Here is a 26,558-nt window from a genome sequence, read left to right as displayed (position 1 = left end):
TGAGTAATGTAGCGATCTCCACACGTCAATGTAATGTGATAACGCTCTAAAGTGGAGGTGGGACTCAGAGCATCAAAAAAGTGAAACATTACATGTTTTCAGCGAGTATAGCATTATCAAAACAAAAAACAAACCCCATAGATGAGCAACACCCCCCTTTAATGATAATGGAACAGCCTCCGTCTGCCTGTCAAAACGTCGTCTGTAGTGCAGTTTAAAGCCAGACTGAAAACCTATCTCTTCTCTCTGGCTTTTAGTTTTAGCTAGACAGAATATTTTAATGTTCTTTTCAAATGTGTCATGTTATCTGTGTGGTTTTTTTTGTGCCTGTTTTCTTTTACGTTTGTGTGAAGCTCTAAGGGCAGCTTGGGTTGTATTTTAAATGTGCTATATAAATAAATTGGATTGAATTTTTATCCTTGGTGACTGACAGGTTTGTGTCTCTAGAACTGGGATGAAGAATGAATAACTGTCAAATGCATGAATCCAAATAGATGTATCCTCGTTATACTGGGCGCCCTGTGTGGTTAACCTCAACATCACAATTATGCAGTCTCAGTAACACCACTAGTTTTTAATTTGTTTACTTGCATTCTCCCACCAGCATCTACACGCCAGTCCACTGTCAAACTATCTATCAAATTTTAATTAGCCTCTACAATTATGCAAGTCAAAATTCCCTGTATCCTTCAGGCCCAAAGCTTCATAACAAAGGGTTTCATTCACCAACTGTCACTCTGAGCTCTAGCTTCAGGCAGTCAGTAGTCTCAGTTGCACATTTGTGTGTGGTAGAAATACAAAATCCTCCCTATGCGCATTACAACAAGCACTCCACTTCCCCAAGGACCGCTACCTCTGACAGCTCGGCTCCCCTGAATAACACACAAATAAATAAAAAACTGCGTACACTTACAATTTTATCATTCATATTTGTGGAATCTTTGGGAGGAGAGACAGAGGGTGAGATTTGAAGATGTTACAAGCAAGATTTTTAAAAAGTAGGACCAGAGTACCCTTGGGAGAATGATACTGTCCCGTCTACTGATCCTCTGTATACTAGCATAAAAGGGTACTAGAAAGCTATACCCTCGAGTCAAAAACACGAGCAGTGAATATAAGGCATGGGAACACCACAACAAACAAAATACTAGACTTCATAATCTCTCTATGGAGTTGTAAAAAGTAAAAGTTGAGCATCAAGTTAACTTTTATACCTTGAGACCAGATGTACATGGGTAAGATCTAAAATGTCCTCAATGACTGTCCTTATTCCATAAAGACAGACGCACTTTTTCAGGTGAGATTTTAATATTGTGTTTCTTGTGTGTTCTAAAAGGTGTCACAACAGGAGGTCAGATGACTCAACATGGTGCAAGAATAAATTACAATGACAAAATACAGTAGTGGGTGTGTGCGCGTGTGTGCGTGTATGTGGGGGGATGTTCATCACATCGTGGGGAAATCTGTTTGTCAATCCACGGAGAAAACGCAGATCCCATGAGGTAAGTAATTTAAGGTTATGTTTGGTTAAGGTTAGGCTTTGAGTTAAAGATGCACTGGGTAACTTTTTTGGTTGCCTTATTGTAGATGTTATTGCTTTTCCTGTAACGTTACACAGTATTGGATTAAACCTATTTATCTCCATAGACACAAACAGGAGACGCCACAAAGCCAAGTTAAAGGCCAGGTCTTTGGAGAGGTGAGCCCACTCATTTTTTCTGGGTATTCTGAGCAATAAAAACACCTGTGAAATGCCGTACTGTGGGAAATTCCAAGCAAAGCAATAGCATCCCTATGAGACAGGTATTGCAGTAAAGACATAATGCATTTTTAAGGTACAGGCAAGTCGTAATCATGGTTCAGGTTAGGACTGGTCTTCTCTGGCGTGCTTCTAAAACCTAATTCAAATACTTCACGTTTAAGATAATTTTCAACAAGGTAGATTTTTTATCTTCAGGCATTTTGGGGCATAAGGCAAAATGTGTTGATAAAGAATAAAAGCTTAAAATGTAAGTTGAATCAAATATTTACTTTTCATGTAACACTTGCATAACGCAGCCGTCTGTCTCTGATGTCTACCTTTTCATATTTGCTTTTTGCCCACAGCTGACCAAAGACACCGTTGCCATAGAAACATACATTCTGCCTGATAAAAAGCTTCTGCAATAATTTCTTATAATCAAAAAGGCTGACCTTGCATTAGCCTATGCTCAAATAGCAGAACAGTCAAAAATGTTTTGAATAATTACGTGAAAAGGTAAGGTAAGAACTTATTTAGTCATTTTATTTTCTGGCAAGAAGAAAATGTAGCCTGGGCATAGACTGGGGAAAAAGGTGCCCGTGTGTTGGTAGTTCAAGTCCCACTCCCTCAGACTCGATAGAGATTGCTGCTGTCCTTTGGCAAGACATATGTGAAGTATGTGGCTGGCTGAAAATATGATTATTTTTACCCACTCCACTTTTTGTCAACGTAAAAGCTGTTACAATTTGATGTACAGTATGATTTATGATTTCATGTACAGTATGATTTATGATTTATTCTCAGCGGACTCAGCAACAAGCCAGGAACATTGTATAAAACTGCAATACTGTATCTTTCAGTGTAATGCAGTGCAAAAAAACAACTATTATACCATATTATACTACACTACTAAGCTTTCATATTTCTGTATTAATATTAATGTTTATTTTTTGTAAGATTCACAAGTGAAATAAATAAAGGCTTTATTTTTGTTTTAACAGATGAACTCAGGGTGTTAGGGAAATAAACTATTTTAGGTTAAAAACTAAAAGCCACATTGTTTATCAGCTAAAAGTCTTGTTATTTTTATTGGCAAGTATTGGGTCAATGACTTCAAAATGTATAAGTTAACATTTTTTTAATAAATAAATAAAAGATCAACTAGAATCATTTGTTGTGCATAGACCTCAACCACAAACTACTAATGTCACTGTACACTTTTACCAAGTTCTCAAAATGGTACAGAAACTCTCCTACTCGCTCACAAACAAATGGGTTTAAACATACTCTACTCTAAAATATCATCTTAATGGAGCACTATGTAATTTTTCTGAAGGAGAGCACTCCACATGCTTGTCTCCATGGAGATATAATTGGATAGCCAACAATTTTCCAAAGTATGCCATTAAACTCAAACCTCCATGGAGAAAAGCTGAGGCCGAGATACACGTGAGATCTCTGGAAAGGAGAAGCATTAACATCTATGTGGAAATGAGCAGATACCGCATCCCCACGAGGAAAGTTACATAGACATTTACATCTTTAACATTTCCTTGTTACTATAAACACAATTCTGTATAGTGCGTTGTTCTTACCTATCATGCTGTTGAGAGACAGATCCTGAATCCTCTTTTGGTTTGGGCCCAAAGGAGCACCACAGAAGGCCACAGGGGAGTAAAGTGGAGACAGGCCTGAGCTGTGGGACAGATAGTAAACGATCATTAAGAATTACCCATAACATTACATATGAACTTGATTCAATCCACAGAAATAACACAGTGCTAATGTTTGGTGTATTGAATAATCTTTTGCAGTCAGTAACAAGGTAAATATTAGAAATAATTAATTTTATGGAACGCTAAAGCAGATAAATTCAGAGCCTGTTAGGAACACAACATTTACAGATGGATATTAACCAAGAAATGAGCAAAACACGTCATGGAAGAATATTTTTGTTAGTAGGGTTTTAAAATTTAAACTCGATTTTGACACTAAGGAATAGACTCTATACTTAATACTGATGATACTATGATAATTAAAAACACTATTTCTTTAGATAATAGAATGTTATTTTCAACATTAAATCTTAGTACTTTCTTTTATATTACCATGTGGTCTTATATGTGTTTATTCCCTCAGTCGTCCAGGTATGTTTCACAGTGGTCCATTTGTGTATACTAGTCTATATGTCTTATGCTTGTTCTGATACAGCTCAAAATCATTCTACAGCTATTCAGAAAAGGTTCATTTCTGTCCTGTGAATGTGACTTTTTTAGTATTGACACCTGCTGAAATGAGTGTCTCGTTCTGATACATGCTCACAAGTAGAAAAGGGGGAAAAAAAACAACATAGAGAACTGAGAAACAGCTGGGATTTTTGCAGAATCAACAATCTAAGCATCAAGCTATTACTTATCTCAGGTAAATGCAGTTATATATTTTGTTTTGAATGGTACGAGAATTTTCAAGAGGCAATGTCTAGTGGCTGTGGTTGGCGCGTCCCACGTTAAGATGGAGGTTTTTAATACTCCAGCCAGCCCCACCATAGACAATAGTAAACCACAGTAATTGTTTGTATATGTACTATTAGCTGCTTGACACAAACATAATAAAGCTCCTTTGAAAAGTAAAAAAAAAAAATGCTCCAAATTTAGCTAAGTGGTTTCTCCATAAATAGTCTCCATCTTCATTTATCGTTATACGCTTGGCTCAGAGTGACAACACTGCGTATCTAAAGAGTGTAGCAGGAATTATTAGTCATGTCAGTACAAACAGCCCGTGCCAGAACCTCCTTTAAACATTTGTTTTAAGCTTTGTGTGCCAAACAGACAGTGAAAGGCTGAATGCTAAGCAAAATGCAGAGAAGGATTTGAATGTCAATTGAATTCACAAGAAAAAGAGTGCTGGCTGCATGAGACCACCTCTGAAACGCAAAGGGTTCATGTCAATTTATGTTATGAGAACATTAAAAAGCAAAAGCAACTGTTTCAATTTGAATGACAGGGACTGTATGTTTATGAAAGTCTTATTCTTGAGTGGAGATTAATGTATCTAACCGTACCACAAAATAGCAAAAATGACAACTAGTGTATTTTTTCCCAATAAAATCTTTATGTGGAAAATATAAACTTCTAAAATATTGTTATTTCAAAATGCATTAAAGTAAAATAGTAGCTTAATGTATATAACGTAATTTTGCTTGGTATGCTTTGAGGCACAAAACTTGCTTCTATCACACAGAAGTTGCCACATCGGCGAAGCTTGTAATCATCTTAAATGCACCTCCTCCTACCTGAACAATTTAGAGAGAGATCTAAAATTAGCTCAGAGGATTATCCCCCTTTCCAACCACTGTGAGTGAGTCAGCCAAGTATCTCAACTTTTAGCGATAACTTTCCTCACTTCAGGGCTGTCACTGCCACACATCTGTGAAGATCATATATGTGACATAAGTGTAAAGCATGTGACAAAAATATACCACTCAAAGTGTAAAATGTAAATCAGAAATAGAAGGGTTTGCAATTTTCAGCGACCATGAAATAAGCATGAGTGAAGAGGGTGAACCATCTGGCCCAAGGACACAAAAACAAGTCAAAATTTCAAACATCTAATCCACTGTACTTTGAGCTGAGGGCGATTCATAAAAATTGAATCGAACCAATCGTTTGCAGCCAATGATCAGCCTATGTTTTACTGACAAAATGATCTACTCCTTTGGCAGCAGGAAGTGCAGCTTATACATGAATAAATTTGTGTTAAAATGTGCACTACACAACTTTTAGTGGTTGGGGGTCCGACACCTACTTCACCCTAGAATGTTCAACAGTATGGTATTAAACCGATCTGGCATCCATTCAATAAAAAAAACAAAAAAACTTGAATGCATTCATTTATAATGTGCATAAGTAAATACAAAAATGTTACATAATATGTGACTCTCCATGTTATGTTTGATTTATAAAAGCACAAAGTTGAAATGAGTGATCCAGTCAATTTGTGTTTTATCAGTTTGTTTGACTTTTAGTAACTTTTAGATTTAGTGAGACAAGTGGTGGACTCTACAAAAAAAATTATACAGAGACCCTTTAAATGATACTGACTAGACTTTTTTTTTCCATATTACCCAGCCTAACTATATCACTGTCCCGTTTTTTTACACTTATCAATAAGAATTCTGACCAGAATTGAAATGACATTCAGAAATAGACTTCAGTTGTGTATTTGTATTGGATACTCAAAGTATTGCCTTAAATGTTTCCGTATCTTTCTATATCTGTGTATGTATTTATTGTAGTCTAGAGATCTAATGTTTTTTTTTTTACCTGGGATTGACTGTGGTCTTGCCGGAGTGCGCTTTGAGCTCCCACAGCATGACCCTTCCATCGCTGACCATCAAGGCGGCGTTGTTTTCATTGACAGGACAGATGACCATTCGATACGGGCGCACGGTTTTGGTCACTCTGATGGCATCGCACTGAGAACGCAGGTCGTACACAAGCTCCTGCACACTCTGTTCTGGGTCTGAGAGGAAAATGAGAGATGCAAGCTAGTGAGAAAAAGTCTAAAGCCAATCAAGAAACAACTATGATTACACAAAAACACACAGATTCAAATGTTCCATAATCTTAAAGGCTGTAAAGAGAATAAACCCATGCCAAGGCACTGGTCATATTTTTTGCAGTGGTTTGGCTGTACGGTGCCCTGACCTGTACTCAAGATTCAAGACTCTACTACAGATGTTAATATGCCAGGAACACCCAAGATTACACCATTTTACTCTACTTTACAAAAATGTATTCATGTGTTTCAGCTCCCTGTTATAGCCAACATTTCATGGATTTCACCATTCAAAGGATATTTTGTTTTTTTGAGCTATGGCAACAGTCATATTTTGTATCATTATGAAACCCAGAGAGTCTTAAACGTATTCTGTGTCACCAATTTCTGATGGGTGTGATTGACAGGCAAATTAACCAAGCATGGTCTGTTTGGATCAAAACAAACATGGTGGCTTATGAGTAAAAAATATAATAACACAGAGGACTCGGAAATGCATTTCTGCAGAATCAAAAAACACCAAAGTCTGAAAATCTGAGGTAAAAAGGAGTTTAGTTCTGAATATTATGAGGATATTTGAGAGAAGTCTTCCAGATTTAAGAAACACATGCTACAAAGAAGCATCAATGATTGGCACTTTTTAAGTACAGTTGTTTGATGCTCTTAATGATCTGGTTCTAGACTCTTCTGCATTTGAAAAGAAAGTAAGAGGGACCGCCGCCAGGAAAGAGGTTAACATCCCTTCCTTGGAGCCATAGAACTTTACTACAACAACAAAACAATTCATTTTTAGTGAGTAAAGATTTAACTTTCTAAATGGAGCAAAATATATTAAAACCCACAGAGACCCATACCAAAATGAATTATTTACTCTACTCTTAAAATTGTTGTATAAAATTCTTCCAACAAAAACTGTGAAACTTTTCGACTATATATGGAATGATGGTACTAAAACGAAGTAATAATACATAATGATGTTAGGAGTAATTGAGCTGAAATAGAGATATGCTAGGCGGTCCACATAATGAAGCAGCTGGGAAAAGGAAGACATTTACATTAGAAGGTGCAGAGAAGCAAAGGAAGAAATACTAGGTGAGATAAGCAGTAAAATAAATGTAACAAGTGAAGCGGAGACATCACACGGACAATGAGGTCCCATTTCACAAAGCTGATAAAACAGTATCTTAAACTTTTGAAGGACATCTGGAATGTAGTAATATAATAATGCATTGGATTTATGTAGTGCCTTTCAAGATACTCAAACTGCTTCAGACTGCAATATTCATTCACTCCACACTGTAATTTGAGAAAAGATAAGTTTGAATTTGAGCCAACAGTCCAGTATGGTAAAGTAAGCAAGGTAGGTTAATTCAATCAAAAATCTTGTCTTTTGGTTCATTTATTTTCAGAGTGGTAGTATTTTTTTTACCCATAGGATTTATTAGATAAGACAGAAAGTAATGTAAAATGGGGTGAAGAGGAGAAAGAGACATTCAGTAAATTCTTAGGCATTAATTATCAGTATATAGCCAAACTGCGGTATATATATTGTCCATTAAATATGACGTGTGATTGTCAGACTACATTGGTATATTGTCTACATTAGGCATGGGACAATATTGAAATTTTGTGTCACAGTTATCATGGCCAAAATGATCATTTACAATAATATCAAAATTATTAGGGATGCACCGATAGCGGTATTGGGTATCGGTCCGATACCCGGTGCTAGTACTCATACTCGTCAATATGCTACTGATACCAAATGTCGATACCACTATAACTGCATTGCGTGTTAATTTAATACTCACAGCTCACCTCTGAGCTGAGCAGTGAGCTCTGAGCAGTGCGTACTGAACAGAGAGGAGTTGACCATAAAGAGGAACATTAACTGTTCTGCACATTAAGCTCAGCTCTAATCATATGTGACTGTCACATGAACTAGAAAAATGTAGGACTCTTAAAGATTTCTCTAGTTCATAAAGAAATTCAATGCAGTGCTTGTATTTACATAGTAGAAGAAGGCTAATGTCGCCAAGTGGCGCTGGCGATTCTTTGCGTGTGCATGCATTGTGACTTGTAAGTGACAAACAAATCTACCAACAAAATAGAGCCATGGTAAAGTAAGAAAACATTCGCGGTTAGGTTAAAAGTGGCTCCTTAGCAGTTCGCAAAGACGAAGTAGTCAATATTAAAATCCCTAGAACCCCTGCAAAAATAACATCTAGTATCGGTATCTGTACTCGTTATCAGCAAGTACTCAAAATGAAGTAACATTAAAACTGAGGACAACTGAAAAATTTGATGGATCTCAATAATTATAATATTAATATTATGAATAAGTTTCATGTTTAAAGAAACATAACTTTTTTATTATAAGTGAAAACAAGAACAAGAGAACATTGTACATAAGTAGCTTTCATCTGCACAATCTGGTGGTATTATGGCAGTTTGCTTTTTTTGGTGATTATACAATATTATTGGTTTTACACTCCGAACCATTCACTTCATCCTTGGAAAGGATGGGCTGACGAGGGATAGCATACCTGGGGAAAAGGGGTAGATATGTTCCATTTTGTGTATTGTGTAAGTTATTGTATTGGTTTTGTATTATAATGTCTTGTTTTGTTCCTTTTTTGTTAAAATGAAGAAACATTTATAAATGCCTCCATGTACAAAGTCATACTGGCTTCTCAATAAACATTTGAAACATTTCAGGAACACTTTTATCCCCTTTTTGTTCTTTTGAGTGTTATGACACATCTACTAATAACAGAGGTACAATGTTTCACAAACCTGATGCATCTTCAGTAGAGGTGGAGCGACAGACACGGAGAGTGATGCATCCGTTTTCATGGAGGCAATACAGGGCATCCCGTTGGGTACAAGGAATCACCTAAAATTAGACAGAAGAAACAAATAAGTCGTATCTTAAATTACTTTTAGCAGTTAATGCATGTTCAGTAATGAGAAAAATAACCAGAGCTCTATTAGAACAAATAACAGTGTTTTAGTCTGGGGGGGAATTTATAATGGGAAACATTAGCCTCAGCAGCAGGAGGGGTCCCTGATTTAATAGCACTGTCAAACATGTAGACTCCACCAATTTACTATTAGACGTCTCAGGAACTGAAGATTAATTTAAATGATACTTTAGTGTGGCTTAACAACAAAGCTGAAGTAAATATGTGACTTTATGTGATTGCTCAGTGCAAAATCCTCCTTGTAGAAGCAATGCTCAGTCAAAGAGCTGTGAGCCCTGTCTGCCAACTACCCAAAACTATTAATCAGCTCCTCCTCAAAACAAAGCAAAAATTCAAAGTAGTACAAAGTTATTCCTCACTAATCTTATGCATTTCGAGCATCCTAATTGTTAACCTCGATGTCTTCAAAAGCACTTTTCACAACTTTGAGCAAGCAAGGCTGAGTTTTGCTGTGACTGTAATGCTAACAACAACAACAAGCATGGTCATAGCACATTTCCTGATTAAATTTAGCTCAAATGCATTGGTGGGTACAGGGCCTTTAACTCCTTTTTCAATAGCCAAGTTTGGAAGCCAGGCATCACATTGTAAACCAGGTTCATGCATTTGTAAGGTCCTCATCAATACTACAGGCGATATACATTACTTTAACACTTTGCACATGATAGACCTCCATTCGTTTGCATTTCTCTGTATCTCCATAGAGCTTACATCTTCTCCATTTTCCCCGAAGCCGTGTGATCAGTCATGCAAATTGGCTGCATGACAAGCACTTTATAACACTTAGAGGAGAGAGGCTTGGACCAGGCCCGGCCTGGACAGCTGAATAATAACTACCCGCTCTCAAGCTGTGACTTTGGGGCCGACTCCTCGACAACAAAGCCCTTCTTGGCACTTTCAGCATCATTTAACTGTGAGTTAAAAGTTTTAAACTAAATTGCAGTCAAGACACATAAAATTTGATTTATAGAGAAACTGAAAATAGCCGATGTTAACAAAGTAAGTACAGGACACATGAATGCAAATGTCATTATTTTTACTTTTCCTTGATGTCAAGAAAGAATTGTCTTGGAAAGGTCCCCTTACACTGACTTCAGATTTCTGTGGGTGTAAGTCCGGGTGAGGTGTGGGGCTTTGGAAAGAACACTGCAGTGTTCTGGAGCTTTTCATGTCATTAAATGTGTGTTACCGTGTGAATTCATGTGACATCGCACTGCCTTGGTCAAATACTCACTGCAGGCCACTGTAGTTTTTGTAACCGGTGTGTTAAGGTGTTAAAAAGGTTCCCTTAATTCAAGAATTTTAATTTAATGCAACACTTAACCAGTTCATACTCTGGCTACAGTTAGGTCACGTGTAAAACTAACTTTTCCATTACTGACTGAACATCTGTGACAAATCCTCCAGGTGTATTTACATTTCTCACATTTCATTTGGTTAGAAAACATAGGAATCTATAGGTCTAAGACTGTGGCGACCTGCTGAGCGTCCATCAGACAGACATAAGGTGATAGGGAAGAGAAAAAGGATGGAGTTTAACAGTGACAGCAGGATGAACTGTAGTAGGTAAAAGGGGAAGTATTGGGAAGCATCTGTAGTTTTCATTTTAAAGAACACATATTATTCAAAATTGACCTTTTTAACCATGTTATATTTTAGTTCCATCTCCACAAACATACCAGGAGCTGTATTTGTGTTTCATGAATTCATTAATTTGAGCAACCTTAGAAACCTTAGTTTAAATACAATTACATTTTGGTAAATGTGATACTCAAATACACTGTATGCACTGTATGCATGGATTATACTTATATACTTTACTTTCTTGGCTATATAAGAAAAATGATCTTGGATCAATTGCTCAAAATAAACAAATCAACAAAGTTCTCTTCTCTGTGCCCCTCAAAACACTCGGCATTTTTGCCTGGATTGTTGTTTCACAGATACAACTCTGGACTCCAGTTTTTAAACCCATAAACCATCACAAACGCATGGGTTTATTAGCAGAACATTCACTGGGGGATAACGGCTTAATTTGTTTACTTTACCACTGTTAATTCCAGTTGTTGACAACAGAGGGAGCTCCAGTGCTTAAATGCCTCATTGGAAACAGAGGTGTAGTTTGTAAAGTATATTTCCCAAATGAAGACATTGTTTTAAATATAATATACTTATCCCATGGTGACCAAAAGAAGGTTTAAAAGAGAATTAAAGCCACAAGAATGCATAATATCTGCACAAACTGACAATGGTTCATTTGAGGGAAGATATTACATAAATAGTATTATGTTGATGGCTACGGGCTACATTCAGGAGTTTTGAAATAAGAAATAAGTCTTAGCCTACTGCTGCAGGTGAGATAAATATAGCTAACTAAACTGTTTTCTGTCAAATACACACACTAAGCTTCTTTTTATTAAAAGGAGGCATAAAACAAGTGCAGGGTGAATATTTTATAGAAACTAACCACAAAGAAGCAAATTGTGTTTTTATAATATGTTTAGTGATGACCATCTGTGTAATCATTTAGAGAAATGAAAAAAAAAGCATTCATCTTAAGATATTTCCTTGAATAAAAATGGTAGAAAACTTGACATGACATGCATTCTGGCTGTGTGTAATATTTTTACTTGACTTTAAGTTATTCAGTTCACAACATAATCATAAAAAATAATAATTTTAGTTCAATTTATCCTCCAAAAAGTAAACCTAAATGCATAGTGTTTTTTATTTGTCAGTTTATGTCACATTAATCAGAAAGTTTTATCTCACAAAGTTGGTAACATAATATAGAAATGGTATTGTATTAGACAAGTCACTAAGCTTGAATAACTGTAATGTGCAATGTTCTCACAATAATCATGAGACTAACTTTTGAAATTTGAGATACTGAGGTAGCCCAAACTACAAGCCACCTCTGACACCAACTTTAATACTAAACTTCTTGTAAAACTCTTACAAAGTTAGGCTCCATTAACCTGGATCCAAGGACAAGCTGTGCCTGTGCCTCACCTGTGTGAAGGGCACTCCTGAGCGCTCAATGGCCACCACTCCCACAGTCTGGCTCAGCTCCAGGTCCAGGATGAGGATTTCTCTGGGGTACAGTAGCAGCATGTGGTTCCTTTTGGAAGGGAGGTAGGACAGCTGCAGGCAGTCATTCAGCGTCACAGCCTCCGCACTGGAAAAAACAACACGAACAATTAAATCTAAAAAAAAAATTAAATCTAAATCTAGGGTTGGAGAATTGGTGGTTTTCAGATGGCAGAATGTGATAATAGCATACAAGAGCCAGTTGTCCCTATTGATACCATTGTACTTTGACATGAACATTGACATTGACATGAAATATTCAAAAGGTAAATGCACCAATTTGGAGCCTAATCATTTGTATTAGTGACCAGATCGTACAACTCACTATATTACAACAAAAATCAGCTTTTTTTTTTTAACAGTATGCATCTTATCTGTGTAATCCCTGAGTCGTCCACGTCTGATCCATAGCAAAAAACGAAATTTAAAGCTGTCAACTTGACAAATCGTTGTAGGAGTGAAGCCACTTCTTCAGGTCATGAACTGAAGAAGCGGCTTGGATGAGCAGCGAAACATCTTCACGCCTACAACGATTTGTCCAGTTGACAGATTTAAATTTGTGTTTTGCTAATATGTATCTTAGCTTCCACCATCTGTATTCATTATTATTGGCCTATGAGATGTTGCGATGTCATCTAAAACCCAGGAAGATATCACACATTAAATCACAATGTCCTTTTTTCTCTGCTAAGGAAAAATTGGTTCTCTTTTTTAAGATTTTTTTTTTTTTTAACATATATAGTTTAAACCCCTACAGACATGTTTTGAAATGTAAGGCATTCTTGGAATAGTTTAGCTATTTATATTTCAGTCTTCAGTGTTAATGCTCCTGGAGTTTTTTGTTTTTTTTGTTGTTTTTTAACTATGTGTGTGCAATGAGAATCCAACTTTTTGAATTGCAAATCAAACTGAGTTATTTTTTTTGCTGTCAAGGATTGTTATTGCAATTAGATTTTTTTAGCCCAAAATTGTGATATTAGTGTAATTCAATACATTGGTGAAAATACATTGTCTCAAAGCACAAAGCACTGCTCTATGTGGCCTAAACGCACATGGAAACGTATTATTACATAAAATAACAGCTAAAGTCTAAATGCAGCAAGCTCAGCCTCAAAACAAGATTATACAGAAGCAGGCATGAATCAATATAGAAAGCCACTATTGTGTCTTTAATACTTTATAACTGATCCAGGTCCAAGCCTTTAACAATTTTCAACAGATAGCTTGTTGATAGTTTTTTAAGGCTCATTCCATAATATATTTTCCAAATTATTTAAGTAGACACCTTTGGATATGTTTAAGAATTGGTGCAGTGAAGTGGTCTGAAGTGGTCAAGCAACACGTAATAGATAAACCAAGCTACTAAACTGACAAGAATTCGTGTCTTGCCGATAAATCATCTTGCAATGCCAATGTAAGACCCACAAATCTAACACACCTAAAAAAAAAAAAAAAAAAAAAGACTATTAGTGATATTATTATAATGAAGAATTCTCTTAAAAGATAATGGGAAAATGCACTGGCGGAGTAGTCATGATGGAAAAGGCTAGTTAGAGCTTCAGGCTATTTATACATGCAACAATAAAAATACACCAGATGGATGCAATATAACAACAAATTACAATGTGACATTTATAATACAGAATATTATTATGTCCTTGGATCTCACACACCCCCAGATCATTATTGTAACTGTAAATGTTGACTATAAAAACTTCTATATACCAGGATTTAATGGCTTCACAATGTCTAATGGTTAAAACTAGAAAAAAAGACACAAGAAAAACACAAAGCCTTAGCACCAGGTCTAAAAAAAAAATCTATCCATCAATCACTATTTCTAGGCCATGAAAAAGACACAAACTTTACAATGTCTTTTCGATCATTACAGACCAGAGAAAGACCGCAGGATAAAAAGGACTCAACGGGAGCACCTGTACAAGATGGTGTACTAAATCACACCAATAACAGTCGCCGCAGCAGTTTCCAGTGGGCAGAAATAGAAATATATCTGAGACCTTAAAGTACAAGATTCTGAGAAACCCCGTGTCAAGCTTTGTGGCAGAAGAACAAAACAAAAGCAATGTGTTCTCGGAAAAATGAAGAAGCCTTATAACATGATAAATGTATGTTATAAAAAGTGTCTAATTGTGCATTGCATAAAGTTCAGATCATGGTCAGAGGCATTTAACAGTTGGATAAAGATCAAACAAAAACAAGTCATGCTATAAGAGATACCTCAAAATTTCCCTGACCAGCCAGTCGCGCCTACTACGTCACAATAATTACTATATCGACTTATCGTTCAATATATGAAAGATGGATCAATATTATTTTGTGGTAAATATTTATTGTGTGTATTTATTATCTTTTCTTTGCACTAGTGGGAAATTTTTGCTTATTTTTTGGCTATACGCTAAGATTTAATGAGTAAAAGATTGAATGAATAACTTATATGAAAAATTACAAATGCAAACTAAGTACTAAAGCGCTTCATTCACCTATTTATTTATTGCAGCTGAGGACTTTTTAACGGTATTGTAGATTTAGAATAGTTTTAGTGGTTTAAAATCTGCTACTGCGTTATTAAGTCAGTAGGATAAATTTGTTGCAATATTATCATTTATTATCTATATTTATTTCAGTAATATATCACACTAACATTCAGTCTGAATGCAGAAGGGTCTGGAACCAAACTATAAAGGTCAAAACAAACAACCGTCCTAACATGGGATGGTCCAACCACAGATTTCTTCTTTAATTTCTCTCAATTGCGCAAGACATCTCTCGAAAATTCTTGTATCATTCAGAACGAAAAATATAGCTTCTTTTACCTGAGATAAAGGTTTAGCGCTAACCCCTTTTTTTTTTTTTTTTTTTTGTAAGCCGCCGTGTTTGTTTTGACATGAATGGCCCTTAGGTTTGTCTGACTGATTAATGCACCTGTCAATCACACCTATCTGAAATATTTGGAGACAGGATACGGTTCCAGACCCACATGTCTTTGTCAAATTGGTATTGACAAAGTGTGTTCTGGCTGGCCAGGCAATCTCAAAATAGTGCATGAGAAAAAAACAGACAGACAAGATATTTAAATCTCTACAGAGGGCATATTATCTTCAATAACTGGAGCATTAGCATTCCAGTTATTTGCAACAATTCAGATGGCAGTCCATTTGAGAACTACAGAATCAGGAACCAGCGGAAAGAGCCATTGATTTTTAAGATGCCTAGACAAATGTAAGATTTTACATTTTTACAGATGTACATTTTTATTCTTAAAATGGTATATAAAAACTAAGGGAAAACACCAAAATTATTTCAATATGTGGTATGGTTTGTTTTCTAATGGATGATTTTAAGGATTAAAATTTGTTGCATGAATGTAGTACATAGATCCCACTGAGAGAGTAATTACTTTGTTTAATTATGGCTCAAGACTTTGGAGAGGAGACCACCAGCAGCAGAAAAACAACTAGAGATGGCTCACTGCATGAGAACTAGATTAAGTAAACTAACCTCAGAAAGCACGCTCAGTACCTTTTTATAATTTCAACAACAAGCCCTATTCATTGGTTTTAAAAAAACAATTAGTTCTGAGATAAAGATTTACAGAAATGATTATGTTGATGGTAGAATATGTACATCTTATCTTTGGGTTGCCAGTTTAAACCAGTTTGTCAGATTAATGCCATCTGCGGAACAAACCAAACAAAGCCATAACATCTCCATAGGTACAAGCCATTGACAGATCTCCCACCAGAAGAGTACACCTTTAAATAAAAAAAACACCTATAAATAAAAAAAAAAAAAAACAACCTTTAAATAAAAACACAAATAAAAATGATGGTATAGCTATTGATATCCTGTATGTGATCAGTCTTAGACAACATTACTATTATCACTTGCTTGAAATATTCAAATCACCATGTCGGTTTGCGATGGCAGAGTAGCAACAATAAAACCAATCCTGTGGTTTTCTAATGAGACTCACTGATAAAGGAGCACATCTTCACACATTACTGACTGACAGTGAAGGCAGTAATTTACATGATATTGTGCTGGACTCAGAAAGTGTCTGATAATAGATTGTACAAGCAGCACTGTGTCTTAAATTACCATCTATCATCTGAAGCACAACAGAGGAAAAAGTAACAACCTTTAAATAAAACCTGACATTTTCTATAGCAATTATATTTGACAAGGCAGTCCTACAGAAAGAAGTGCCAGCTAACAAAGAACAGAGGCTCGGACAGGAATGGGGAAAAGGAAGTAAATGAACAGTGACAGTAGATTAATGTGGATTTGTCATTAGGACTGCAGTGGGGGACGGCCAGATCTGGAGATTTGGAGAATATTTTATCTCCTTTTGACAAACAGAAGGCTGTGGGACGATTAACTAATGCTCTAGATGAGACAGCGCAGGCACAATGTGTTATATGAAGATCAATGGTCCATAAAACAATCTTATATACATATCAAGTATGAGTGGTCTAATATATTTAAAACACATAAGTCATCAACACTGTTATACTTTTGATGAATGTAGATTAAATACAAGGCATACTGGTTTATAGCAAAAGAAAGTAAAATTTGGTCAACTGGACAAGCATTTTACGTTCTAGTTTTAGTGAAGATGTTTCATCACTCAGGTAACTTCTTCAGTTCTGTCAGATTGCTGGTTGACACTTATATCTGTCTGAACAGAGAAACTAACTGCACTGAAACTAACACTCCTACTTGTTTACAGTTTCTGGTTGTTAGCTAGTTCTATTGAACTACACTAAGTGTGAACTGTCACGGAGTCATATTTTGCATAATTATTGCGGCCCCTAATGGGTGATCTCAAACGAGCAAACTGTCAATCCCTATTGTTTTCTTTGTTTTGATTTAGGCCTGAGGATGGGATTGTAAATGTGTGAGACCTTCAATTCAGTCTAACATTTCCACCTGTTTGTTTGATAGTTTCCTGTTATAAAATAATGAACTGTCTTAGCGGCTCTTCCTCTCCAGCTCACGTCATCTCACATGTTCATAGTAAATCCAGTTTCATTTCAACCTAAACCCATTAATCTCATATTAGCGTTGCCTTTAATCATCTGAGTAAACCCAGGATGTGATGAACAGTTTGGCCTTCTGCTGTGTCCCTCCAAAGCAAATGAGCTATCACTATTTGCCTTCAACAGATTCGTTTTCTTGCCAAAAATGAAGCAAGCAGCAAATTGGAGAGTGTTTAAGAAGCGGCGACCTCCATGCACAGCAGCTGAGTCAGCATCATTACTTTGAGAGAAGAGCCAAATGCAACCTGTTGGGAGCAAACTTGAAAATATCACATTAAATCTGAGCTACACCATTTTACTAATGCCATCCCAGGTGGTGCATAAATGTGTCGACAATAGTGTTTTTAACTTCACTACTTTTCAAAAAAGAACCATATCTTAAAGGTGCATTATGTAGCTTTTCTGGTGGTGGGTCTGCTACCTGTTTGAGTTGATGTTATGTTATGTTGCATTGTCTGGAATGTTTTATTGTGTAGCATTGAACTTATCTATATCCATGGAAACAAGTAGACACTATCAGGCCAAGTGACAGGTCAAACCTGTGGAGAGGTGACTCGAGCCTAGTCATTTTAAGTGGCTGTTTTTCAAGACAATAAAAATACCTGTAATAAATGCCAGACAGATAACTTTAATGCCTTATTGGGGAATATTCCAGGCAAAGTAATTTGATGTCCATGGAGACAAGCAGGTGGTTGACCATTAATAGTAAAAAAATAAAATCCAAGTTTAATGAAACTAGTTGTAGTAGTTACTAGTGATGGGCCAAACGAGTGAAAATGCTGACACGTGTGTAGACCTCAGGAGGTGATGCCCGTGTCTAGTTGTATTGAAGTGTGTGTCACTTTAAGAAAAGTCATGTGACCAATACATATTCTGTGTCATGTGGTGTGGCTTGTGTCAGCAGCGCTGAAGCAGCTCATTTAGAGCGAGGAGCGCAAGGCTCAAGTTTGTTGCTCATTACCAATGGAACCACAGAGAAAAAGAAGACAGACCTATTAATTTTGATCAGTCCCAGTTGGAGCTCACAGCCGATCTGCTGAAAACACTACATTATTTTACTATCATCTTCACATCCACTCATCTGGTCGTGTATCACTTATAGCCTATTGTATTGTACAATAGGCTGTTATTTCCTTTAATGACATAAGACTGCATCAGGCCCAGGTTTACAGAAGTGCAAAAGGGTGCATTGCAACCTCATTTAAAAGTGTTTGCACCCTAATTTTATGTCTGTAAATTAATGACACTTAATGGGAAAGCCTGCACCCTCAGTCAGTTTGGCCTGCACCCTGTTCAGCCTATGTTACCTTCTTGGACAGTTCTTTCAATTGTTGCATATCAAAACGCATCTAGCACAAATTTGTATTAATATGTCTAAATGAACTTCTGCATAAGAAGAAGCTTATTTTTAAACCACCGCTTTAGAATTCACAAACACAGTGTCAACACCGTGTCAGCACAGTATTGGAAATGTGTTACAGAAACCTTGAGGCTACCCATCGTTACTTATTATAATATATGGAAACATGCTTTTGTTAGTTCCAGTTGTTCCCTTTTCATCCACTACACTGCAGTAGAAATGCTCTGAACATTCATTCTGGTTTATCCAACAAGAAGGACACAATTTCATCTATTCAGACTGACATGCACAGACAAGCTGAATCACAGGTACATATATATTATAGAGTGACCTTTGGAGACGCACATGCCCTGAGTCCAACATGTCAAGGAGGATTATCCCTGATAATAATTGAAATGCACAGACAGGGAAAGTTGTAATTTCTATGGATGACCATTTCTTTGATATATAAGTGGCTGTATAATATCTCCCAAGTAGAGTTTGAGTGGAAATGAAGAGATCAAGTCGATATTTGCATCAGCCTTAAATTTGCAGCATAGGTTGATATTTTGTTTTGGCCCACCTGCCAAACAATATGCATAAAGCTTTATTTGAACTATAGACGGTATAAAGAAGTGGATTAAGTGAGTGTGACGTCACCCATAGCGTTTGGCTCCAGTCAAATGAGGCTCATTGAGGCTAGAGGTAAAAGGAGTGAATTTGGAGCAGAGTTTCATATCTGGAAATCCAGCCAAGTATCATAGCAGTCTGGAGCGAACCTGCTGAAGGTAACGCCCCTCCCCATCCCCGTTATTTACAATGTGCATTTGAACACAAGCACACTTCAAAACATGTATTACAAATCTAACCTCAATCTGAAGCTCTAAATACGCAAAAATATCTAAACTGAATGGATGAAAAATGTTGCCGCAAAAATGACAACAAAGACAAGCTTGATAAGAGAACAAAGACAAAGCAGCCATGAATTAAAAGCCAAAAAACACCAAGTTATATTCAAGCAAAAATGGAGCTCAGTATTCAGTATTATAATTAATTAATTTTAACTAATTAAGATATTATACTAAAATGGGCGCATGTATCATCATCATAGCTTTGAACAAGTGACAGAGCCATTTTTGTAAGATGAATTTTAGAACCCAACTATTTACAGAATCCCTCATCGCTCCAGCGTTTGCCTTGAAAGTGGAAAAGCACTATATAAAAATGTGACAATTTCCATTAGATTATGATGCTCAGCCTATAGTCCAAACATGTCCCCCTTGATCTAAAAACAAGCGGGACAATACACTGGAAAAAAGGTCAAATTAAAAATTACATTTGTCTGTCCAGATAAAACAGGTCTTTCATTGGTTCCTAGTTCTATATAGTTTCCTACTTGTATTACTTGTTTATTCATACAAATTGCATTCCATTATAAAGCTGTAATGTCACTGTCCTGTTCAAAAAGTGAAGGATCAAAGATTAAAAAGAAGGACAGACATATTTTACTCATGAAAAGAGCATTCAATAAAATAATTCACATACGCCTGCACCACTGTATAATCTCAGCAGAAATCTATTTTACACTAATATATTCTCAAAACTCCACTGACTGAACCATTACATTCACTCACGGAAACTATCATTTCTGAAGCAGACTTCACTCTGACCCCTGCAGGGGATCTGCCATTAGCCCTGTTTTATTAGAGTCTGCTCAGAGCTTTGTGTTCACTTTGGCTCAGGGCAGTTTCTTCAGAGAATATGAACTGTATTTAAAATGCAGTGATGGGAGGATATCATTGTGCTACTTAAACATGTACAACCAGCATTGCAACATATCCTCAAGCTATACTAAACCATACTAACTATACTGTCTAAAACAGGCTGAATACTTCTGTATAACAAACTCCAGCTGTATTAGTTCACTTGTTGTACTATCATGTATTAAAAAGGAATTGTATGCAAGGTTGATGTTACATTTCATAATCTTAAGATATCTGTATTCAAATCAAATATAACTTTCACTGATAACAATTATGATGCAGATTTATTCTTAATTACAAAACACTGGACATTATATCCTGTAATTTGATGTTATAATTAGCTGTTTTGGTTCTCAAGACGATTATCCAATCAGAAAGCAGAATAAGCCTCATAAGTCTCTCATTTGGATTGCCAGTTTTGCTGCTGAAATCCAGTTGGTTTAAACCTAAAAGGATTCTCTCTGATCAAAATCATCCCTACATGATCACAGCAATTACAGCTTTATTCATTAAACAGTGCTAGTGTAGCCTGACTTCTGGAGGTTCTGAGCTTTCGCATGAGGCATTACCAGTCCATATAATGAGAATGAGAAAAAACTTTTATGTGTCCTCTATGCAGATTAAGACACTGATTGTAGAATCTTTTTTTTTAAAGTAAGAGCTCAGGCTCCATACAGTTCAACATTTTATGCCAACAATGTTATTCAGTAAAATAATTCACATAATTGATGCCTGTGCCTCAGCAGAACTCTATTATCTACATTAGTTATAATGGCCATCAGGGAAACGACATTTGAATAAAACACAGGAACAGTATATATTTAAATACATTCAGAGTTACTCACGTGGGTTTCTCATTGGTGATGAGGACTTTGACCTTGTTGAGGGCCTTCTTGGCTCCGGTGGGGGCGGGGGCAGCAGCAGGAGCAGGTTTGGTGTGGGCAGGGCTAGCGTGGGGGCTGGCGATGTAGACCTTTTTCCCTGCACTTCCGGGAGGCTTGGATGGGGAAAAGTCTGTGATGAAGACTATTCCTTCACTGGTGAGCACTGCCAAAGAAGATTCAATGTATCAGAAAGAGGGGCAGACTTTAGACACAAGCTTTAACACAGGATATATAGAGCGTCATTAGACTGGTCGACCCGTCCCTGTTGTATTCTCACAGACCACCACTAAATTCTATCTATGTTACTGCTGTCTAATAGTGTGCCAGCTTGGCCTGACAGAAGAAGACCAGAGAGAGCACAGGTGAGCCTGAACAAAGGCCAGGTGAAGGGAGTGGGAAACAGGTTTCACTTCTGCCATCTATTGGTGAAAAAACAAATAAAAAAAAACAACATGGAAGACAGACCTATTCATTTTGATAAACATGGCAGGTTGTTGCTTTTTTTGGTGATAACTTGCCATGTTGATAATTGAAACCAATATACATATTTCTGCAGAACTATCACGTTTAAATTCACTGTGGCCCTGATTTTTTTTTTTTGTTAGTTAACTTAGTAAGTTCAATTGCCTTACTCCACAGATGAAAAATTTAGTTCTAAATAACTAAAGAAATTAACATTTAACTTTATCTTAAGTGGTTTCACTATTCAAAACTAATTATTTCTAAATTGAAGTCATTTTATCTCATGTACATGTTAGTTTTGCAGTGTAAGCGATAGGTGTATGCAGCAATGATTTTTTGACTATCTTTCTATTGATCACCTCAGCATTTTAGTATTTGATAAGCACGCACTGTATAATACAATAGCATTGCCACAAAAAAACAAAAAATATTTAGCATATAATAGAATCATCTCTATCCATAAAAACCCTTACAGGCCATGTTGGAAGGGTCAAATGGGTCAAAGGAGAAGGACAGGATATTTTCTGCATAGCTCTTCTTCCACAGTTTGGTGCCTGTGTCTCCGTTCCATAGGACGATGTAGTTCGGAGGATGAACCGCCAGTAGCAGGTCCCGGGAGGCATCTTGATTCCACAACCACTCCAAGTCTAAAGACAAACAAGACAAGACAATGAGGGGAAAGCAGAAAACTCAAGTGAGAGCCAGGACTGAGTCTGTTTGAACTGAATGCTGTAAGTTTCTCCGTCTGGCAGGGACATGCTGTTACAAGAGCTTAGAAAGAGTTGGAGTTGCCAAAGTATTCCTATAAGTAGCAATACTTTAGTAACTCAGTATCGTTAGTCAAGTTAAGTTTTTAAAAAAAAAGTAATCATTACAGAAAAATAAAAAAAATCTATTAATTGGAGCAAGTTAACTTTGGACAGTAAATCAATTTACAATATTAACAGTCTCGAAAAGTCATGACCCAAATAATGTTTTTTCTATACAATCTCAAATTCTATAATCACGACAAATGAAACACAGATAATAACCGTAAGGAATAAAAATATATTTTAAAACCAAAAATAATAATATGTAATAATATTAAATGTATTATTATTATTATTATTATTTTTATTTTTTTTATGCAGGTTTATGTCAATTTAACTATACTTTATCATGGATTGCCATGTTTAGTATATGAACAACGTTATGAGCTGAATGAGTGAAAGCAATGAAATTAAAGAAAATTATCAAAAGAATCATTAAATTGTGATTTCTTCTCCAAATAATTGGACCCTAAAAGTTAAAAATTAACTGTTTCTTAAGAGCAGTGTGGTTGACCTTGAATGGGTTTTGAGTGCTCCTGTATCTCGCAATGGGCTGTCCCACTGACCACATCCCACACGATGATCTTCCCCGAAGCGTCACCTGAGGCCAGCCGCAGACAGTATGGAGAGCTGAGGTTGTGATAATAGTTTTCTCTGGACCATTTCACCTGCATTACAGAAAGAAAAGGTTATTTGGGAGGCTTTAGTGAAAAGATTGATTCAAAAGGAGCAAAAATGTATTTCTAAATTTGTGGGTTCATCAGTCCACTTTCAGTAGTTCCCCTTTTAAAAGCACTGTTCCTTATTTTTACAGTGTTAAAAACCTGAAAAACAGAACTAGTTTGTTTTAAACAGTTTGCAGCATTCCAAAAATATCCTTCACTTTCCTAGCACATTTTTAGCACCCCATTTATTCGCCGGGATAATTTTATAAGTGTTTTCCGCATCTTTCAGAAGCAATAGCAGAGTTTGGCTGTCATACCACTGCTAACAACATTTACCATGCTAACACTAGCCGTACTTCATGGGTCACAAAAATAATTTTAAAAAAGCAACTCTTATAATTAAATGCAGACAGTTGACAGCACACAGCAGTTTCATTTTAACCCAAGAGCTGCTTTTATATTATATCTGTACTAGAGGCTAGAGCAAAACTAATTTCACTTTATTGCATGAAAGAAATTGGGTACACCCCCTTTAAGCAAGGAAGGTTACAAATGATTTCAAAAGACATAAGACACCTACAGGACAGCTTTGCATAAATGTTTTATCAGGACTGCATTTCTCATGAATATTGTAAGCACTGATTTTATTGTAGATGCTATTGCACTAAAGCTTTTGTTTCTTGAGCAGATCATGAGGAATGGCCCATCCCTGTGTCTGTGCCGCCTTACAAGATTAAAGTGTGCTTCACAGTGAGAAATGAGAGCTACGGATTGAGCCGCGCCGCTGATAATCGCCACTGGATTTATTGGCACCATTATTTACTCTAATACACAACACACAAACAATAGCGCACCATAAGCTATGACTTCTCCATCAGTGAAAGGCTAACGTTATCTGCCACTGCAGTTGATTTAAACACAAGAGTTGGCAGACTTATGAATGCAACTCTGCCCAAGGTGACACAAAGCTAACATTAATACAAGCCATGAGATAAATAAAAAGAAATGTATTTGTGTATTTGTGTGTGTGTGTGTGTGTGTGTGTGTGTTTGGAGTTTGCTGAAAATGTAATACAAGTAAAAGGTCTATATAAACATCAAAGGAAAATGAATAAGCAAAAGGGAGCATATTAATATTTAACAGAAAATCCTACTTCAAACACTGGCTGACTAAGTGTATTATTTGCTCTTAAGGGGTGGCACAAAAACTGTAGGAAAAACTGAGACACTAACCAGAGTGCACACTTTAATTCAGACTTTAATAAAGTCTTAATACCATGGGGGGGGGGGGGGGGGGGACTTAAATTAGAGTTGATCATTAGTGGTCAGACGAGGCCAGATGCATCCAAATCCACAGAAGAAGGTCTCAATGCAACATACTATATTTGGATTTTTAGTTATAACTCCATGAATTTCAATTCAAATAATCATTTATTTCAAATTAATAATTAATACTGACTATTATGAGAACAGACTGGAAAAAATATGCATTGTAAACATATGTAGTAAAGCAATTAATTATTGTTAAAATAAATAAAACAGCTATATTATACTATAACAATTAGCTTTAAACAGAAGTAAATCAGTCACACTTGAATATCAATGATTTTGGTAGATCAGGTTTGTATATTTCAAGAACATAAAACGCTAAAACACAGGGAACTTTGTGGATTTGTTATCCCAGTTACCTTAATACCATTATTTCTGCCTTATAATAATATAACCATCATGTGTACCTTGACCACGTTGGCTTTGTGCTTCTCCAGGACCTGAATGGTCTGTGAGGTCTTTGGGTCAATGATGAGGATGCTGGAGTGACATCCCTGAGCTATGAGCCCCTGCCAACCCCTGGAAAAAGATATAAATTCATCAATACAACCTATATAAAGCCAAATATAAATAAGAAACCACTGAACAATTTGCACTGTGCAAATGCATTTAGTACTTAGTAATAATATTATTATAAACAGTCATCTAACACTAAGCAAATTCCAATAATTCTCTCAATTATAATTTCAAGCAATATGACAAAGAAATGAGGCAGACAATGTAGAAGTTCATGTTGAGAGAGGGTAAGGTTTTGGAAATGCATGAGAAAATGTCAGATTAGCACAATGCTCTATTATTAATTAGTCACACTGACAGTTCAATGTACCATTTGGTTCACTAAAAGGCACATAAAGCAAAGTTTAAAAACGAATGAATCAGATTAACCTTAATTCAGGCTATAATTTTACAAAGGTCACAAGCTACTCTTTTCTGTGCAAAGCTAACAAGTCCCAAATGCACAGCCATCATGCCATATCACATGACAGCAGAGGATGCCCTTCTTACATGCAAACACTGCCGCATATGGGCCTACATTTGCAGTATTTATAAAGCGCTACTATAACGTTTATATTTTGATTGGATAAATGCATGCGGTAAATACTGATCCAATACAAACGCCATCTCCTGAGCATCACAACATCCCTGCATCTGTCATAACACAACGAGCTATCAATTGAAGCTAATCATTGAGCAGCGCTACTCACCAGTCCACAGCGGTTTTATTCTGCAAATTGAGAGTGCCAGTCAACGTCCGAGCCGCTAGTTTGATGTTGACCGTGTAAGGAATCATTTTTGACGGTTACTATCCACGCCACATCCACGATTATTATCTAAAACACGGGTAACAATAGATAGCTTCAATGAATCGCCTCTGTTGTCAGTTTCTAAACAGGAAGTACTGGTGTGTTACGAAATACAGCGCCGTGTAGAAACAATGTGATAGTTGCGACGTTCCTTGGTTTTTCCTCTCTTAAAATACAGTTGATCTATGTAAAATAATATGCTATATTTCCAAACCTCAATTATTATAAACTATCCACATACTACATTCTGTGATGAAGACTGGTGTCAAATACAATCAGTATGATACATTTGAATTGATTATAATCAATTCATGGATTTCAGCTTCTTGTTATAGATGATATATTGAAAACTTCTCCATTCAATATATATATATATATATATATATATATATATATATATATATATATATATATATATATATATATATATATATATATATATATATATATATATATATATATATATATATATATATATATATATATATATATATATTTTATTTTAATTGTTATGGCAATCGTCCAAATTCCATAGATACATGGGAAATATTTAGACATATATACGATGTGAT

General features: G+C 36.1%; 1 protein-coding gene across 1 annotated transcript in view; it reads right to left on the bottom strand.

Moving 5' to 3' along the window:
• wdr11 (WD repeat domain 11) overlaps nucleotides 1-26,558 on the bottom strand; it is a 145,447-nt gene that overhangs the window by 64,076 nt on the left and 54,813 nt on the right. Inside the window, exons 2-10 of the mRNA XM_033979631.2 lie at nucleotides 25,888-26,052; nucleotides 25,090-25,201; nucleotides 23,204-23,357; nucleotides 22,354-22,527; nucleotides 21,380-21,581; nucleotides 12,295-12,460; nucleotides 9,095-9,194; nucleotides 6,064-6,262; nucleotides 3,337-3,437 (exon numbers count right to left, since the gene is read on the bottom strand). Of these exons, the coding sequence (XP_033835522.1) occupies nucleotides 3,337-3,437; nucleotides 6,064-6,262; nucleotides 9,095-9,194; nucleotides 12,295-12,460; nucleotides 21,380-21,581; nucleotides 22,354-22,527; nucleotides 23,204-23,357; nucleotides 25,090-25,201; nucleotides 25,888-25,973 (1,294 nt within the window). The 5' untranslated portion in view covers nucleotides 25,974-26,052. The remainder of the gene's footprint in view (nucleotides 1-3,336; nucleotides 3,438-6,063; nucleotides 6,263-9,094; nucleotides 9,195-12,294; nucleotides 12,461-21,379; nucleotides 21,582-22,353; nucleotides 22,528-23,203; nucleotides 23,358-25,089; nucleotides 25,202-25,887; nucleotides 26,053-26,558) is intronic.

This window comes from Periophthalmus magnuspinnatus, chromosome 15 (assembly GCF_009829125.3).
Source record: "Periophthalmus magnuspinnatus isolate fPerMag1 chromosome 15, fPerMag1.2.pri, whole genome shotgun sequence".
In the NCBI taxonomy this organism is placed as follows: Eukaryota; Metazoa; Chordata; class Actinopteri; order Gobiiformes; family Gobiidae; genus Periophthalmus; species Periophthalmus magnuspinnatus.
The sequence above is the reverse complement of the archived record's forward strand: the minus strand, read 5'-3'. Positions and strand labels throughout refer to the sequence as shown.